The 20,495-nt window shown below is 41.6% G+C and overlaps 1 protein-coding gene across 1 annotated transcript; it reads left to right on the top strand.

Annotated features, from left to right (window-relative positions):
* Positions 1 to 254: 254 nt before the first annotated feature.
* LOC139699071 (insulinoma-associated protein 1a-like) lies at positions 255 to 9,670 on the top strand. The gene is made up of 4 exons (XM_071598072.1): positions 255 to 278; positions 3,667 to 3,698; positions 4,913 to 5,185; positions 8,347 to 9,670. Exons 1-4 carry the CDS (start codon positions 255 to 257, stop codon positions 9,668 to 9,670), a joined length of 1,653 nt encoding a protein of 550 aa, XP_071454173.1.
* The last annotated feature ends 10,825 nt before the right edge of the window (positions 9,671 to 20,495 follow it).

Below are 20,495 nucleotides of genomic sequence, written 5' to 3'. Positions count from 1 at the left end.
TTCATCAATGATAACTGAATGCTTATGAATTTATCTTTAATAATTATTCCTAGAATTTTTAATATATCAGAACGAGAGATATAAGATAACTTTAAATTCAAAGTTTCTGTTCATATATGTGCCTTGTTCAATTTGATTGGAAATTAACGTACGTTGAAAGGATTTCATGTCGTTCTTGGACGTGTTTAAACATAATTGTTTCCCTCTTTACTCCATTTCGCGTAGTATTAACATCAAAAAAATTTTTTCGTGAGATGGCTGCTCAGGAACAGAGTCATGTGAGGAGCAGCTGCCCCCTAAGAGTGCCCATATTCACCGCTGATATCGCTCGCTACGGAAGACCCTATCACCATCCCGATCGGAGTGTACTGTCAATATACTTGCCCGACGCCCACGTCCATCATTCTGTTGTGATCCAATATTAAGTAATTTTACTGTTGCCGCAGCCGGATCCCTTTGCGTCAAAATGTTATCTCTCATCAGACCGCAAGCTCTTTCTAGGTTTGCGTTACCTGAGTTACCCGTGTAGTCCCATGTCATCCAACCAGCCGATTCCATTGAATTCGAAACACCTACATATCAGGCTAAGGAAGGTTGTATTTGGCCAATAAAAAACTTTAAAAACACCTGATCATGTATCACTCCTCCACAAATCTCAGTTCAATCCGATATGTAATCAATTCGAAGGTTAATCGTAGGTTATAAACACAATCCGGGCGATAGATGAGGTTAGAAATCACATTTTACTATTGCCGAGTGTGAAAAACACAGGGTCACAGAATGGAACCATTAACCTCCCTTATATGTTACCTGCGATTTCTGATGAAGGTCTGGTCTACAGAAAGAATCACACAAGGGTTGGGTCAAGTTATGAGGGTTCAGAGATACGTACCTCTAGGGATTTGAATTTAGCGACTCCTCGGAATGTAGCCGAAACCTTTGCCCGCTGACCTAACAAGGCTCTACGAGATAAAATTATATGAATTTTAGATCTGATGGTCACGTTAATAATATTCATTATGTGACATCCGAGCGTTACTGAAGAATCACTTTGATATCAAGTCTACCCCGAAATTTGTTTCGTTTTCTCATCTTTGATTGTGTCTACCAACTCTACCAATGAAGGTAGGTTCTTGACGAAGCACTTCTTCTTTTATAAGATTCGCCTAACAGGACTATAAACATGGCATAAATGACACAGTTTCAGGCATAGAATGGTGGAAATTCTTCGTGGTGAAAGAAGACACTGCTTTTCCACATAGATTTTTTTATTACGACTTAGGTTTCGTTACAGCGTAACATCTTCATGAAAATTTACCTGAAGATGATACGAAGTGACGAAACCTAGACCGTAATGGAAAACTTCGATGTGAAAAAGCAAAGGGTCCTCTTTAATCGACTATTAACATCTTAATGACCATTCAATAAAATAACCCATACATCAAATCCGAGCACTTTCTACTTCTTTCCGTACCGACCAACGTGGTGGCCATTCCTTTTTGTCTCGAATAAGTATATACTGATGAAGATGTTTCCTTAGATGAAAAATGATTGTATGGCAATTTTATTAGCTGTTTCATAAGTAATTAGGTGCTCAAAATATAGCTCTTTTCCACGGATACAAGTAGATATGCGGAATATGTGGTGTAAGTTGTCTTATATTTCATCTCGCTGCAATTTAACTCATATTACCATTGCAATTTAGCATCGCACGTTCGCCTCGACGTGGGCGGTGGGGTATCCAACAACCACCCCACCGTCATAAGTGGCATCCGAAAAGCTTTGGGCTGGGACGATGGCAACCCAGACGGATATCAAACACTTGGGTGCTTCGTTAGCATGACAATCCCGTGGATAACGAAGATTAACGATGAATAATCGAGAAGGAGAGTAATCAGCGCCTTTCCCGCCGAATCAGAGGCGACCGCACGCCATCGGAGCCAAACGACTCGTGAAAAAGGACTCCGCAGTCGATGATGGTACTACGGAGGGGAGAGGAGAGATGGGGTGGCGGTATCGGCAAGGGAGGATTTTTTTTCCTGGGAGGGTGGTTCGTGGCTAGGGTAGATGGTACGGGTGGAGAGAGATTGTGGAACCCTTGGGTTGCAAGGGTGGGGACAGGTTTCGCAGAGGGAGTGGGGGGCAGAGCGCCGAGGGTGTTAAGGACGGGAGGGGAGGTTGCAGGGGCAGCTGCCACGCGCGACCCCCTCCCTTCCTTCTTCCCCCCCTCCCCTACAAGAGGCGGGCCGGCCCTCGCGTTCATTCCACCCGTCCCGCCCCCCTTTCTTCTCGCTCGCTCTTCAACAAGCTCCCCCCCCCCCGGGGTACCCCTACCTTCCACCTTGCCTGGACGCGGCGGGCTGGGCCACGCGACGGCGACCTGACCCCGACGCGTGCCCTTAACGGCGCCGCTCCATCTCTGACGATCCCCCGGCGGAGGAAGGGTTGACTCCCTGCAACTTCCTGACCTCCCCTTCCCGAGTTTTGCTCGGGTTGCCCTTGGAATTACTTGACAGGGACCCAGAGTAAAGATGTAAAGATTAGTGAAATCTTCAATATGGAGTTCAGTTTTTTATGGTTCCGCAACTCGGTCGATGAGCCAGGAGGATGGCTGTCGATATAGCCGAAGCTTTTGAGATGTGTGTGAAGTGAAGAATGGGAAAAATATTATTAGCCGAAACAAAAATGAATGAAAAGCTTTGCATGGAAGAGAAGGAGAGTTATCCAGTATCTCTCTCTCTTATTTTTTACCTGTTACAGAATATATCGATATAATTTGGGGCCATAATTACTCCCTCTGTGTTACCAGAAAACTTAAGTGCCCTGCAACTTTCTAAAATTCAAAGTCTTGCCTGCTCTCATCGAGAATCGAGAGGCTCTCAGCCTAGATCCTTCCGTACAACAGTGACACATTCTTCTCGTAGCGATTTTTAACATGTCTAGCGAATTTTCCTTCGACCTAATCCTATTTCTTAAATTTTTCTCCCATAGACCTCAGATACTTGCCGCGTATTCCGAAGATGAACTACTCAGAAGTGTATTCCTCACAAGACCATGACATATTTTACTCATCTCAAGCTATCTTTGATCATTCCTCCAATCTATAAAATATGACTCGTCAACAAATAATTACCTTACAAAAATATATGGCATGCTAATAAGCACGTCATGTATATTTGCCGACCCCGGTGGCGGCGGGGTAACGTCCTCGTCTGCTATTCCAAGGGTCGCGGGTTCGATTCCCGCCTGGGTGAGTTTTCCTCCACCTAGGGCTTGGGTGTTTGTGAATGTGACCATTGTTATCGTTGTTAATAGTTCGATGTATAGGCCAAAATGTGCTGTTTTCGGACTTATACTGAATAAATAAATAAAAAAATAAATATTTTCAACTCGCATTTCTTAAATATAGACCGGATATTCTGGGTGAATTAATTTTAATTTTTTAATGATTATGGATTATTTTTTAGCAGGAGTAGTCAGGTTCGAAATGGTTAATGGTTCGAAAGTACTCCTTTTGAAGTCTGATGAATGTTTAATGTCTAAGTTTTTTGCATTGAGTATGTCACGGTAATTAATTTTTAATGTGCTAATTCGTAGGGGGTTCCACTTATATCAAGCAGCCTCCCTCTTTTCAAATCAGATCCTTGATACATCCTCTCAAATCAGATCTTAGGAGTTCATAAACTAGAGCAGGTGAGGTAAGTTTACCCATCTTAAAAGTGTCTTGGACCGAAATGTTCAGAGAATTGGGAAAATAAGGATTGCGTTAGTTACAGAAGCTTTCACAAGTTGTAGGGAATTGATGGCAGGGACGTTAAGTGAGGATGTTAAGCAACAACATGTAAAAATATTGATGTAGAGGGTAGTTTTGTACTGAGGGGAAAATGGTCATTGAGGCAAGATAATAGACGTAGGGTAGGAGACGTTTTGAAATATACGAGGTGTAGAAAAGGATAGAAAAGGTAAACAATGACTGAAAGGAAAACAAACGAAGAAGTGCTGGGCATTGTGGGGTAGGATAGGAGATTGTTGGGAAAAAACCAAAGGAGACAATATGGAGGCTGGGATAGAGGGTATAACGTTAGGCAAACGAGGAAGGGGTCGAAATAGGATAGGTATGTTGGACGGAATGGAAGGTGGAAGGAATGTGGGACTGAAGAGAGGCTTATTATGGTATCGGATGTGAGGTTCGGTTTTTTAGGAGAGTCAAGGAATTGTATCGCTGTAACGCAGTAAATAATGTGTGTCCATCCAAAAACCTATCTTAAATGGTAGACTAATAATAATAATCCTTGGAAATGTATTAAAACCTACCAAAGGAGAAATTGCAGGGAATCAAGTGATATTTACGGGATGAGGGTTTTCCATTACATACGGGTTGAAATAAATTGTCACGGAAAGTCTTGCTAAAATTAAAAACATGAAAGTATTATTGCATTTATTGTATTGAATAATTTACCACTAAAAGCTTAGCGTATTGAATAATTTACCACTAAAAGCTAAGCAGGTTTTATCATTATTGGGTCTACCGTTTGAGGTAGGTTTTGGACAGACAACAGCTAAGCATCGCCACATTTCTTAACAAGCCATACGAAAACATTTAAAAAAAGAAAATGAGTTCACAATTGCTGCTGATGCAAAACAACAACTCCTAGATGATTTATTTTTTAAAAATCTGTTAAGAGTTTGATGCTCGCCTTCATTTGGATTCGAATGACTGACTCATGGATAAAATATGCGTTGAACGCTTTCAGTTTTCACGTTTCACGGCTTCTGTCTTTCAGACGAGTTTTATCAAGAAATGAAACTTTTGTTGACTGCGAGTTGATTGTATTCTGTTATGCGGTACTATAATTCCAAAATTTACGAAATTGAAAGGTATCCTTAATTTTTAATATTCCGCCTTTGATAGGTTTCACCAAACGAATATCCTCTATTTCGTCGCCGCAAATACGCACCACACGGTCGTGCATCGATTTATTCAACTCCCGCGCCGCTTCACTGTCCTTCCGTCAGAAGTGCACCCCACACAACCCTCGCCCTCCCTCCATCGACGCCGGATATTAGTCACCGCCTTTCACCCCCATCCTCCACCCACCCTCCGCCGTCCCCACAACCCCCGACTGGCGGAGAGAGAGAGAGCACGCATCTTGGCCTTTGGACGGCGGGGAGGGGGGCAACAATGGTGCACGCGCGAACTCATAAAATGTATTCACAAATCGGCCCCAGACACAAACGGTAGGATTTCCAAACGGTGGTCCGAAGCAGCGGAAGCCTCTGCCCACCCTTCCTCCTTGCCCATTTCCCTTCATTTTCCCCTCCCCCGCAGTCCTCGCTGGGGGAGGGGGTGGGTTGCGGGTGAGAGAGGGAGGGACAGATGCTCCTGGTCCGCCGCCGAGTCGACCCGCAAAAATGTGGTCACACGATTTTTACGATCAGGATGCAATCACGATAAGACTCACCTAAAAAACCCGATGCCGCCACGTCACGTCACGTCATGATATGAGTCCAATACATTCACGATACGATGACGATACTGCCGCGATACTATCACGAAACCCTAAATGTTCGATCAAGATAACTTCACGATATGATCGCGATACCTTCACGATACAATCACGATACCTTCACGATACGATCACGATACGATCACGATACTTTCGTGATATTATGAAGATGCTATCACAATTCGATCATGAAAGTATCGCGACACATCGTGACACAATCATGATGCGATACGTCTCGCTGCAGTCGTGGTCTACAACCATTTACGCTTGACAGTCCCATTTCGTGAAAGTCATGGTTCAGATGATCAATTTTTCTTGGCCAGAGGTTTCAAAACCATGATATAAACAGACGTTCAATCTCCAAGACCGCCATTAAAATCAGTGTTATGATTTTAATTTCTCTTCGATAAATTTTTTGAAAGATAAACTTCAAAGGTTAAGAAAAATCTGAATTCCTTGAACGCAAACATACAGGTGTGATCTGTATATTTGTGTTCGTATGATCTGTATGACCAATTTACCAGATGACTTGTACATTATCAAAAGCGTATCTGTGTATAGAATTAATGCTTATTTTTTATTTTAACGAACGTCATTTACATATTATAACGTACTTTTACTCTGCTATTATAATGAATTCTCTTCTTAATGGCGAATCCTTTTAATGAGCCATACACATTAACCAGAAAACCTTCACATAATCAAAGGTAACAGAGTAGCAGCGAAAAGATAAAATATCGAGGTTAAAATGTACCTGCTTTTATTGTTGATGTATTGCTTCAATACCATAAATCTAAATCTAATCTTTGAAAGTAGAACCTTCTCCATTTCTCACAATATGAGAACCTTCTCCATATCTAAACTAGATCTAGGAGCAAAATTGTATCAGCTAATTTATTAGTAGCCGAAAGTTAATCGACACACGAACCTAAATATTTCCTTCATTTACATTCCCACGTAATTTATGTTTTTTTCTCATTTTCCCCGGATTTCTGCATACTTCAATACGAAATACATTCGGTTTATCTTGAAAGTTATACGTTTTATTTTGATATAAATATATTTAGTATTAACCGGATATCAGTCGCTATTCTATCGAGCATACGTTTTGAAAAAGAAACATACATCACAAGAATTAGCTCTTTCCGAGAATGCACCTACTTATGTTACTTACTTCATTCCGTGCTCACGATTCAATGGAGTTTTTTAATGTGCGTTGGGTGACAGAGTCAATGCGGAAAATACAAAAAAAACCGCGTGGGAGTCTCGCAATTCGCAAGGGGAAAAAGATGGAACATGAACTCCCGAGGTATTCCTCCTCGGAATTTTCATACTCAAAGTTAAAAAAAACGGTTAAAAAGAGGGAAAGGGGCACTTCGTTGACTGATGACTGTATTCGCACTTCTTTCACGCAATCGTTAAGAAAAATGGAACTCAAGCGCTATTGAATTCATTAATAAAAAAATAAAATTTAAAGATTTACTCAAGCATATCGATCCATGTTGTACGAAGGCATGTTAGTTTTTTGTGAGCGCACGTGTGATGATGAATGTGTGCAAATATACATCCATACCTATGTACGCGTGCAATTTTATGCATGGTCGACTGATGCCCAGATACCCTACGCGCCTGCGGAGATTTGCGGCGTTTCGCGCAGGTGAAGGTGCATTTCGCGAAATATTGGCACATGGATGCTGAGTAAGGTGCGGGGATGAAGACTGTCGTAAGAGCGCTTCAGACCGTCTTAATGTCGGGCTCGTCGACCTCCTCGCCGAACACGCGAGGCGTCGGCTTCTCGGGAAGAGCGCGCGGGAATTGAGAGCGTCACCATGGGCGCGCAGACAACTTTGGTGGGATTCCGACAAAAGTTCGGGAGGGCGCATTTTCCCGCCATACTCAGGAATCGTCCCTGCCATTCTCGCACGAGTCACCCAAGCCCACCCAAATGACCCCCCCCCCCCAGAATAATACTGGGTAAACCCCCGCGATCGTTGTTTAACCCCCCCCCTAACCAACCCCTCCACTCCTCCCCCACCGCAGCCCAAAGGAAAGGAAAACTCCCGACGCAACAATGCCTCATTTCCCTGCACACGCACCCACTAAGACCTTCCCTCCACCCTTTCCGTCTCCCGGGCCAAAACAAATCCTCTCTTTCTCTCCCTTTTTTTTACAGCGACCAAAGAGAAAACGGATAGGGAGAGAGAGAGAGGGATGCGAAGCCGCGCGCTCTGGAGATGCACGCATCACCTTCCCGCGCGCCCAATCCCCACGCCGTCCAATCCGCTTCCTCCCCCCCATTTCCCAGAATGCCACCACTCGCCTTCGTGTTCCGATGGGCGGGACTTTAAAAGGGAACGGTTCCCCATTGGCTCGCAGCCGCCTTCCCTCACTTACACACACACATACCGAGCACACACGCACCCCCACCCTCACCGTGCGAGGAGGGGTCGTGGGCGATCTGTGGAGTGCGCGGAGGGGGTGGAATGTGTGCGTGTGCGTCAGTGTGCTTGGCGTCCTCCCCTTCCAGCCACCCTTATTCCCTTCCCCCCTCCGCCGCTTGCCGAAGGGGGAAGCGTCGACTGATCCCGCTTCCCCTCTCCTCAGCCCCTCCACTTGTATACTTGCGGGGCGGGCAGGGTTGGTTTCGTGGAGGGGAGAGTGGATGCCCTCGAACCAGAAAGGTAGGGGACGAGAGGGGAGGTAGTTGAAGTAGAGGGGGGTCCTGAAAGGGGGGGGGAAATGGAGGGGCCGCGTCGCAGCCGGCAAGACGTTCAGTCGATGTTGGGAGCGCGAGTCGGACGGAAGTCATGCCTCGAGGCTTCCTCGTCAAGAGGCACAGCTCTCCCGCGGAAGTTGTAACCGCGACCCACCACCACCGCATGGAGACGGGCGGGGGACTCATCTCCCGGGCGGCGGCTGAGGAGCCCGGCCTGGCCGCCGCGAGGATGGCGGCCAAGAAGGCCCGACTGCTTGGTCCCCCTGCTCACTACTACGTGGTGGATCACGGCGGGGGCCTCTCGCCCTTCGCCCCCTCCGCTCCCAGGCCTTCCGCCTTCGACTTCCCTCCTTGGCACACATCTCCGGCGTCCCATCCCGGGCACTTCTTCCGCCGACACCGCCCGGAAGACCTCCACCAGCACCACCATCACCACCACGCTCTTCCGCTAGCGCTCACCGCCCCCAGGGGAGCTCGGTCCCCCCCGCGAAGTTACGATGAGGAGGAAGAGGACGATGAAGATGCTCACGACACCCACCAGCACGGCCTCCTCCTCGACCTGTCCATCAAGACCACTTCGGCGCCCATCACACCTCCTCCCACCCCGTCCCCCTCGTCACCTTCCCGACGGGCCAAGCAGCCCCCGCCCTCGACGGGACCACCGCCTGTCCAGAAGGACCCGGAGGAGGACTCCCTGAAGAAAAAGGCCTCACGGCAGCTGGCCTTCGGGGCGGAGGACGAGGAGGAGGGTGGCTGGGGGGTCCTAGACGACGATGAAGACGACGTGGACATAACATCACCAGTCTCCGGCACCCTAATCCGGCCCTACAAGGAGGCCCTTGTGGTCCGAACCGGGGACATCGACCCATCCCTCAACGTAGTCGAAGCCACCCCGGAGGCCCGCGCCGAGCTGGCCAAGATCGAGAACCGCATCGGGGCGTACGTTTGTCGACTTTGCCGCCGGCTCTTCGCCGATGCCTTTGCCCTCGCCCAGCACCGCTGCTCCAGGATCGTCCACGTGGAGTATCGCTGCCCCGAGTGCGACAAGGTGTTCAACTGCCCCGCAAACCTGGCCTCGCATCGGCGATGGCACCGGCCGCGGGCCCCCGCCGCCCCCAAGGGCCAGAACGCGGGGGAGGAGGGTGAGTGTCCAGTGGGCGGCGGCGAGGAGGGAGAGGATGGTGTTGTCAGCGGCGGAGGAGGAGAGGGGGGCGCGAAGCAGGCCCCTTTCCCCTGCTCCATGTGCCCCAAGTCCTTCCGGAGGCAGGCGTACCTCAGGAAGCACGAGGCGACACACCGGAAGGGTCATCTGGAGAAGGGGGTGGTGGACGCGGCGATCCGGCCTCCATCGGTTGCGGCGGCGGTGGTGACGGCGGCCCCCACACCTCTCGGGGGTGACCTGGCCCCGGCGCGGGTGGGGATCGTGGCCTCCGGGGGCGTGGACTGACGACGGCCCCAGGCCCCTGGGGGGCCCCCGACCCCGCGCTCCGATCCCGTGCGACCCCTAGCCGTGCTGTTGAGGTTCTAGCGGCAAAGTGGGGGCGGTGTCCACGATGCCGCCCCCGCGGAGGTCTGGAGGCCGTGGGGGCTCCCCTGATGGTGATGGACGGAATCAAAAGAAAGAAAAGAGTACGCAGCTTAGGTATCTATGTATATACCTACATATATATATTATATATATATATATATATATATATATATAAGACATTTATATATGTTCGCCCGATGTCTTTCTCGAGTGTGTCGCGAATGTTGTTTGTTTGTGTCCAGGCACAAACGTGGGGGGGGGGGGGGGGTCGCCGGCATCTGTTGCATTCATGTATGCCCATGTTCATTTTTGTTTCGTGGTGCTGCAGCGCCGGTTCCGTCCGGTGAGCCGGCACCCGGTTGTTTAATTTTTGGTGTATCTAGTCGTCCCGGTGGGTCAAGTCAAATCCACCATTCAATCCAGCAGTCTTTGTGGGTTCCGGTCCCTGGTCAGCTAAACATTTCGGCCACGTTCACGTTTCAACTAACGTGCTTTGTTCACGACCATTGTTCGAAAGGTTTCTCCATCCATCCTTGTCATGACAATATCACTCGTCAATTCGTCATGGATACCGTTCAGTATTTTGTGGGCTTCCGATTAAGATTCTTTTTTTTTAACATTTGGTAAAGTAATATGCATTGTAATAACCATTGTGCTTTTGGAAAATTCTAATTAGTGTCTTTGAGTGGAGAACATGTTCATTATTGCGGTGTAAACAGTTTTGTATCGCCATTCCGGTGGTGGGGTGCTTAAGCCAGAGCATTCCACTGCTGCTCCATGCGCCTAAGTCAAACAGTTGAATTATATTTCTATTTTATAACGCTGAAAGTCATTTCTATCGGCTCCATGCCCCTTTGCCACCTAAAATCAATTCTTTTTCTATTGAAATAATTTCATTTAAATTTTTTTACACCCCACTCATCCCGTACTCAGCATAAAATTAATTGTTCTATGCTCAAGAATAAATTATTTCAGTGTTTAATAGCGCATCATAACTATTCCTTGTCACTTAACGGCAAATATTATGGGTGCACAGTATTTGGCAATGCATATATGTTCCAAAGAAATAGTATGTAGCCTCACCTGGTTTCATGATTTGTTATTATTCTTAAACTCTTAGTTGTCCGAATATCTTTCCAGTGTTTTCTAATTCTTCTGAGGTCCTTTTGAAACTAGTCAATCCCAAGTAGTCTTGTTGTACCGATTTTGTTTACTGCTACTTATATTCTAGTCACTCAATCTAGTCATTAAAATAGTAAAGTAACTATGTTCATTTGATATGATTAATTTTCCGTTCAATTGCAAATATTATATTAAACTTTATTAAGGGTCTAGTCATGTTTCCAAAGTTTAGGTTTTTAAATTAATTTTAGTTGAAAGGTAATTCAAAGGTCTGTCTAGTCATTAAAAGTATTCCCCAAATTATCTATTCGTGTCTAGTCAACATCGGTGGCATTTCAAATGTAGCTTACCATCTATGTTTATGGAAACTTCCACCTGATGACATCAATTTCCAATTGCTAGTCCTTGTGAAAATGATTTCATTTAGTTTGCATCTAGTCAAGCTTGCTACTATGAAGCAGGTAGCTACTCGATGAAATCATCCTCATTCAAATCTAGTCATTTTAATGGGAACTAAATAATATTCTCATCTAGTCATGCATAGGCCTATTTTATTGTGTTATGAGGTACATTCTAATTTCCAGATGGCTCGGTTATTAATTATTCGATTTACGGTATAAACTCTCATAATTAATTTTAATCTAGTCATTTAACCTAATCATAATCATATTTTTATTATCCTTCGTCTGGTCATGTTTATTGCCGCGTATTATCTTTCAATCTAGTCAATGTAAATTAACAATCGTTTAATCTAGTCAACAAGGCTCGTCTAGTCATGCCGCGTATTATCTTTCAATCTAGTCAATGTAAAGTAACAACAGTTTAATCTAGTCAACAAGGGTCGTTTTATTCAAGTGTAATAATAACCTAAGGACTTGAAAATTGTCACTGGTAATTTCTTTACAGAAGCTTTTATTAAACATTAATCTCGGAACAGTTTAATCTAGTCGCATGGAAGTCTAGTTGGACAATTGATTTCCAGTCGTATATTATAAGCTCAGTGGTAAATTGTCGCCAATTTGAAATGAGTGAATTAATTAGTCAGAGCAATTATATTCTTTACAACCATTCAGGCATATTTTTTAGATTTTTCCGTCAGAATCAAAATTGAAGAATTCTTCTTAGAGATTATTGCCTATTTCCCCGATTTTTCTTCAATAATTACGTTTATATTATAAATCAGTTTCGCGCCAATGATAAAATTTTCAATATATTTCCCTGGCAATGATTAAATTCATCGTTACCGTGTTTCAAGTACTTCGACGACATTTAACATCAAGAAATACCCAAGCGTAGAAACAAGTTCATACTCACGTTTTCCAAAATTCACAGTCAAAATTCACATCAATTCCATATATATTCATATAATAATTCAATCTAGTCATTAAAATTTAACGAAATCTAGTCATTAAAATTAGTCTTTGTTTCAAGTGTATTGCTAACTGCAGGAAGTTTGCAGGGGAGGTTTGCTAACTTCATGCGAAATATCTTGCCATGCCATAGCAAGCTCGCGAAGTTGGCTAACTTTATCTATTTCAATTAGCTATTTCAATCAATCATCTAGTCATTGGCATTTAGTATTTAGCTGAGTTATTTTCTAGTCTTTTTAGTTTTTAGTTGCCATCACAGCCCTCAGAGTTCTACTACCCCCGTCCAACACCCTGGAGGACTTTTTTTTCGAGACTTAATAAACTAGTCATTGAAATTACCATAAACTAAATTGATACCCCTTCACCATTCACCTTAAATATGAATTTTTGATGCTGATTTAAGAAACTCCTTGAGCCGTTTATCTGAGATTCAGTATCTTTTTTAGTTTGTTATTAAAATTTATGCAAACTTTCTAGTCATGTTCTAATTTAGTCACCTATTCTAGTCATTCCTTTAGACCATATCCATATGATATCATGTAATTTTCAATTTTTGATAGTTTTTAGTGGGTTCTGTTGCGAACCGTTGAGTTTAATACTTTTTTCACTCAAGCCTTGGACGTCATCTTAAGTTGAAGAGCGACTTTATTCAAAGTGGTCTTCAGTACAATTATTAAATAATGTACGTAATATGAAATACCCTTAGCAAATTTCCGACCAGAAGAAAACTAAGGCTTGAATTAATTGTGCTTAAAAAATCTAGTCATTGAGATTTTGTTTAGGCATCTAGTCATTGAGATTTTGTTTAGGCATCTAGTCATTGTCATCTAATGATTGTCATCTAGTCATTTTCATCTAGTCATTTTCATCTAGTCATTTTCATCTAGTCATTTTCATCTGGTCATTTTCATCTAGTCATTTTCATCTAGTCATTGCTACCTAGTCATTAAAATCTAGTCATTGAAATCTAGTCACTACCACCTAGAAACTGAAATCTATTAAAATCTAGTCATGTGCATCTAGTCCCTGAACTATAGTCACTGAAATCTAGTCATTGATATTCAGTCATTAAAACCTAGTCATTATGTTTGAGTCGTTCAAATTGTGTTATTGAGATCTGGTCATTAACATCTAGTCGCTGAAATGTATTTGTTGATATCTAGTCATTGATACTCATTCATCGATGTCGGGTCAGTGAAATCTAGTCATTTGTATCCAGTCATCCAAATTAAGTCAGTGAATTCTAGTCATTCGTACCCAGTCGTTGAAATCTAGTCACTGTAATCTATTCATTGAAATCTAGTCATTGATACCTAATCATTCAAATCTAGTCATTTGGTATCTAGTCAACGAAATCTAGTCATTAATAATCACTTATTGAATCTACTCTAGTCAAAACTGGTACTTTTTTATTCCTTGGAAATTAAAAAAAAATATTTTCTCCTAGTCCCATGGAAAATTATTCGACAAATATAATCTAGCTATATGATTTACTTGAATTAGTGTATGAATTTGACTACGTCTAGCAATTGAAAGTTTTTAATTTTCCTTAGGATTAATTCTTTTTAAATTTTCTCTAATCTTCATATCATCTAAATCTAGTCATTTCATCCAGTCGTTTTGAGTTGAGTTGCACAAGATGGGCACCATAAAATAGCCAACTGATTTCTTTGAAACATAATTAGAGGTATTCAGTTATTTATAAATTTCTAGTCAACGTTTTTCGGATCTAGTCATGTCATCTAGTCTATTTTTGTGAACCTAAATGTTATAGAAACTTCTTGTACCTTTCTCGACTGCATCGTAAAGATTTGATGCTTGTCGTGAAGATATCAATTAAATGGATTTTTCGTCATTTACAAAACCCACAGGCATAGAAATTTTGAAACAAATTACATATTATTTATAGATAAGTTGTTTTCGCTATGTTTTATCTACCGCGGTACTGAAAGTGGCACTTCTTCCCTTAGAGACAAAAATATACGCCCCGAGACTGAATTTTACTATATCTAGTGAGTTTGGCCACACTTTTTTTAGAAGGCTAAAGCCGGGACCGAATGGACAATGCTTATAAATTATTATTACATTTTAATCGTTTAGTTTCTGCGATTTTTGTTGATATAATTAGTTTTCACTTCGGTGGATGTCTTAATTCTTAGTCAGTACTTTTATTCAATTCAACTACAAATATATATACATACACACACATACATATGTGTGTGTGCGTGTGTGTGTATGTCTTGAATTATATCTATGTAAATATTTTGGTTTGTATCAAACTATTAGTTCGGACAATGTTCTCGGGCTCTCGTGTATATAAAATATAACCATAATTTTATTTGCATCACATCATAGCTACGGAGGAAGGTCAGTTTTGCCGGAGGACGGTGACGTATGTACCTACTGAATACGCACTGGTTGAGGAAGGGAGGTTAGTTTGAAATTCCGTGGGAGGTAGGCTTCAGGGGGAGGATTGGACGCAGAACTTTCACCCTTTCTGTCGCGACACACTCCCCTAGCCGAGTGAGCTCAACGCTCTACGGCATGATCGATCTCTCCCAGCGGACTTATGCGTAAGTGCGCTCAGGGGGGCCGCCTGGATCCTCCAGAGGCTTCCAGTGGTTCCGACGATCGCTTAAACCATCCGGAGGTCTCCCACACTCCATGTTAACGAAATCAGCGTCGACTGCAACTCGTTATGTTTTTAATAGCGTCGCAGGGACGTAGATATGTTCCGTAACAGTTACTTCGGCGGAGTCATCGGCTGGTGTGCATATAAAACGCGAGGATTTCACTACGAAAAAATCTTTCGCATATTCGAATCCGGATTCCTCGATGAAGTGGATGCTTCGGTAGCTTAATTGATACTAAGCAGGATACATACGGAAGATGTTGAGGCGAAATATTTTTACTCCGTGAAATTCTCGCATTTGACGTGTATATATAGTCTAAGCGGAAGATCGCAATCCTCTCGCGGCTCAGAAAGGCCCTCTAAGGCTGGAGCGTCGATTGTGTAATCTAAAGTTTTCTTTTTTTCTTTGTTTCCCACATTTGTATGATTTCTTCCGAATAAAATGGCGATCGGTTTGAGGTGGAGCGAGTCGCTGCTGATCTAGGCCAACCGATGGCGCGCCTCCATCGGCCTCGACTCCCCCCCCCACAACCTCTCACCAACCGTTCGCAGATTTAACATCCCGTGAATTCTCTCGTTGCCATGTAATTTGTTAGCTCGACAGACTTCCTGTCATGTATTCGTTGTTTTCCCTATCGCCTTGACGACCGTCTCCCTTATATTCCCGTCGCAAACGGTGCTCCACAGCTCCGCGCCACGAAATGGGAATGCGGTCCTCCATTAGGTTGCACGTCGTTTTACTGCGGTAAAATCTTTCTTTAGCTGCAATCAGAGTGCGATTTAAAATCCTTTTTCTTCAGATTCCAATGATTAACGTGCCTTTGTTATCAATATTAATAGGTCAGCCATCGTAGTTTGAAGAAAAAACAATTAAATTTCGGTTACTGAGCTGGTCTTTGGAAGGTAGAGTGGCAGTCTTCGAGTCATGAAAGTGACATGAAGTCGCGTTCTGGTTCTCTAATCTAATCGGGAAAGTACATACGACTCCCATCAGTATTCACCCTCTAAACATCAGCTCAGGTTTGAAAATATAGATGAATCCATATCAATGTAGTTCAACCGGTTTTCAGTACGGCCAGGGCTATTCTGTAGTCTTAAGTCTTTGCCGACTCTAAATTTTCGGCATCCAGAAAATATTTTAAAATATAGCCTCCAATGTGGCGTGCGGTAGTCAGGGTGACGCTCTTGCTGAGCGTTGCCCGTATGCCTGGAGAAGCAAAGAAGAATACGTATTCTCCGGTGCTTAAAAAAAATTACCAATTGAAAGCGCACTAACTTAGTCCTTGATCTTCCGATGGCGTGAATGCTTTTCTGAAATACTTTACAAGTTTCCTTTTCTTTCCCTTGCGTGTGTGAGAATATATTCCCTGGTCCAAATGTAAATTAAATGATATCTTAGAGCCTATATGGAGAAAATGAGGGTGTAGCATTATGGAGTTTTATGTCCCAGTCCGTGTGTAGTTACGTGGGTGAACGTCCCGCGAGGACATCTCAACCCAGAGAGTGAGTTTCGGACCATGAATTTGGTACTGGGCATTGTTGAACAATTTACAAAGTGGCCTTATTAACAGAGAGATAAATATGTGGAAGATTGTTCACCTTTGAAGGAGTCCTAAAATTTTAATGATAGCGTTGAATTAGAATTTATGTAATTTTAGTGTTCATGTGTGTGGTGTGCGTCTGTGGAAATGAGTGATAGTTTTACAGGATTGGGGGTTGACCTCCAACCTGTTTGGTATGCATCCCGGAAAGAACAGTCTTATGTTCGCAGGGATTTGAGTGAATCTAGTCATCAAAAGTAGTAGTTAGGACCCATGGTAGCTTCGGCGATGGTCTGGTCACAGAATCGATCTCATGGTCCTGATAATATTAGTCTCCTTCACCAAAATGTAAAATATTGTCCAAAAATTTAATATAGTTAAATTTATAAATATATACATATATATGTAAATCCTATGTAAATAATATTGGTATACATGATCCCCAGAGGATTCAGTCATTGTGTTTGTTTAAAGAGTTGAGAAGTTGTAAGTTTTTAACGAAAATGGCCTAATAATAGCCTATTGAAGCCATTTATTTCAACGCTTGGAATGTAGTGAGGAATTTATGCCCTCTAGTCAATGTGGGCGAGGTCAAATGTTTGAAACTGGAAGAATGCGTGTGTAGAAGAATCCAACTAACTGTTGCTGATGATTCGGCCGTCTCTTTGTTTAGTATTAAGTATCGAGTTTTCAATGGTAAAGTGATTTTTTCATAATGTTCTAGAAATTTGACGGTGTGTACAAAAAATGTATGTAATATCTTATTCATGTGGAAATATTTTGTCTTCTGACGATATTTTCTCTGGCAACATTTGTTATATTAATTTGATGCTAGTCTTAATGCAAATTTTCTTGCGGTATTTTTTTGAAAAAGGATATTGTATAGGTTTAATTAAATTTTGGTAGTCAACTTATCACACATTTTAGTAGTTCATTGTATATTTTTTTGCGAAAATAATTAACCAATGTGTAAATAATACTTCATTTTTCTCATCAATATATGATTTATCTGTAACATATTACTGATAGTGCTGAAATAAAACGTGTTTAATATAAATATGGTTTATGTTTTTTTTTACCTTTTCTTCCTCCCTCTGAACCATTCAGGTAAGTCAAATATCATTACTGATTGCTAGCTGAATTTTTAACATAAATATTACATCTTTACTAATAAAATGATTTTTCGTCGAAATATGTTTCACTTAAAATTATAAAGCGACAATTTTTTCAATGGTTTTCTATGCAATAAATTACTTTTCTTGTCGCCTTCCTTTAAATCCATCTGACCAAAAACATGGATAGGTTCTTGAAGAAAAACTTCAATAAATATTTACGTTATCATTCCGTTCGTCGTTAATGACAAATGGTTTGAAGATACAATTACAACTATCAAGAGCTGAGAAATCTATTGAATTTGTGTTAACTTGAAGGTTCGTTAATGTTGAAAGAATACCTTGACGAGACGTCGAAAATAAACAAAATCGACTTATAAATATTTGCGAACAATTTTCCATAATTATGTACATCGAGCAATATTTGATTTTTGCGTAGATCTTTGCAATTACCAAACAACCTCAAATAAGCTTCCCTGATATCAATTCATACTTAATTACCGCAAAATAAAATGGTACGTACTCAGGATAAATCTGTGAAGGGACGGTCCGAGATTACTTTAGATGAAGTAATGGAAGCCGGAAAGAACGGCCTGTGTACGTCAGCAAAAAATGTCTCGGAATTTTCTTTTTCGCTGTTTTTTTCGTTTACTTAAATCATCGTCACCACTGTAGGGAGAAAACGTGTAGAGATAATACACTTAGCCCGCTGTTTAAGCGTTGATATAAATTCCAATTGTATATTTTTACTTTCCGATTGATAATTTAATAGTGAACGGAATATCTAGGAGGGTTAGGAGTCACTTAAAAATCTAGTCTGGCAAATAAATTCATTCACTCGTGAGGCATCTACCAATTAAAAATAATGTGTTAATTTGCGGAAAAAATAGCAAAAACCAACTTCTCTAGCAGCTGAAAATATCAAAATATATTCACCAAGTGTGAAAACATTTTTTGTGCTCTCTTAAATATATTTCCAATAATATATAACATAAATACATATTAGCCAAAGGTAGAAGATATGAAAAACTCTTAAAAAATCATTTTCATGGTGCAGAATAACTCTGGTAACAAAAAAAAGTGTAAAGAAATATAACATCTCAATGGTTGCTACTCATACTGACTTTTCTTAACTCTCTACAGATTTTGAAACAGTTAATTTCCTTCCCCGTGAATTCTTTTTAACTACCACTCTTAAATCAGGTATTTAGATAATGTACACACAAGTACAATTACTCAGTCATTACTCTTTCAAAATTCAAATTAGTTCTAGAAACACTTGTGAGTTGTTTGGTATCAGGAGAATTTTTGTGCATGACTACATCATTATATTTGACGTAAAATAACTAAGAAGGTTTATGATTAATTTTATACTTATCGCGTGTCTTGTCTATGGGCTCAAACGCCCAAGTCATCTGGGATAACTTGAATTTATCAATGCGGATTTTTCTGTAAGCTTAATTGCATTGCGTACGTGATGTTATGAGTAGCTACAGCTGTGAAACTTAACTCCCCAACATGTCCACTTTTCCCTTCAGGTCGCGTCCCAGCGCTCTGCATCTAATGCTCATTGTCAAAACAATTCACAGCATAGAGACGAAAAGTAAGGTTAACCAGAAAGCAGTTAATAAAATTCTGAGTGAACCGTAAAGGGTAGTTGTATACAATAGAATAAAGATGGGGATGGGTATCTTAAAGAAGGGATGGTGAAATCTACGAACAAAAAACTACGAACGACGAGTAAAGAAAGAATTAGATAGCCTAAATTTATATTAGAGTTGATTAGAAAGACAGATGAGAGAAGATATTGAAATACTGCAATTGAAATGACCAAAGAATATCGATCTACCCGAAAAAAATTTTAATATGCTATTTTTTGCATTTTAAAAATTTTTGTGGAATAAATGTTTCTTAGGCTATTTTAATCGCGGAGAAATTTCACTGACTGGTGTCGGAAACTATTTAGTTTAGAAGAACGTGAGCATACTCGTACAATCAGAAAGGAGAAATCACAGAAAACGAAAAATTGAACAGTGGGATGATACTACTAATAGGGATTAAGGCTTGTGGTGGAAAGAGCAGCGCGATCAAATTGATAGTTTACCGAGAATGGGTGAAATTGATGCGCTCTGGGTTGAAGTGAAAAGGTTGAAAATAGTAATCAGACAAGCCGGACAATCTAGACAATTCCTGGAGAGGAAGCACAGAAGAGTTACATGGAAAAATTTTTGGCTAGTAAATTTAGACACAAAATGTAGAACATGATTTCGACAATTATGGCTTATGTACATTCATACTCCAGAGAGCGAGATAATGTAAGTAATAGGAAATTCAAAGGAAATAAAAACGAGCAAATTTTTAGGGGCAGATAGCATCACTTCTAGATCTTTTCAAGGCTTGATAAAAAAGTAAAGGGGGCAATTTTTATGTACTCTTACTCGCAGCAGTCTCAATATATATATATATATATATATATATATATATATATATATATATATATATATATATATATATATATATATACATATATATTACAACACAAATAGAATAGCACAATTTCAAAGGACACTCACGCGGTAAATAGTTCGAGCTTTCGGCCCTCTCAGAGGCCTTCTTCAAGTGAGACTGAAAATGTCATATATATATATATATATATATATAATATTATTATTATTAGGTAATCTACCGGTTAAGGTAGGTTTTTAGATGGGCATAATTACTAATTAAATAATTTGTGACCCCTAGCAAACACCCTACTTTACTTTACTGTAGGTCCCTCTTCAGCTCTGAGTACTTTCTTCCTCCCTTCATCCCGTCCAATATCCCTATCCTATTCCTTCCCTTTCCTCGTTTGCCTAAAATTCTCCCCTCAATTACAGTCTTCAACATCCCGCTGCCGGTCAATACCCCCTTCAGCCACTTTTCCTGCCTCCATAGGATTGCTCCCAACAAACCACTCTCTTCGCC

Source organism: Hetaerina americana, unplaced genomic scaffold (genome assembly GCF_022747635.1).
Source record: "Hetaerina americana unplaced genomic scaffold, ioHetAmer1.1.p SCAF_9, whole genome shotgun sequence".
NCBI lineage: Eukaryota > Metazoa > Arthropoda > Insecta > Odonata > Calopterygidae > Hetaerina > Hetaerina americana.
The sequence above is the reverse complement of the archived record's forward strand: the minus strand, read 5'-3'. Positions and strand labels throughout refer to the sequence as shown.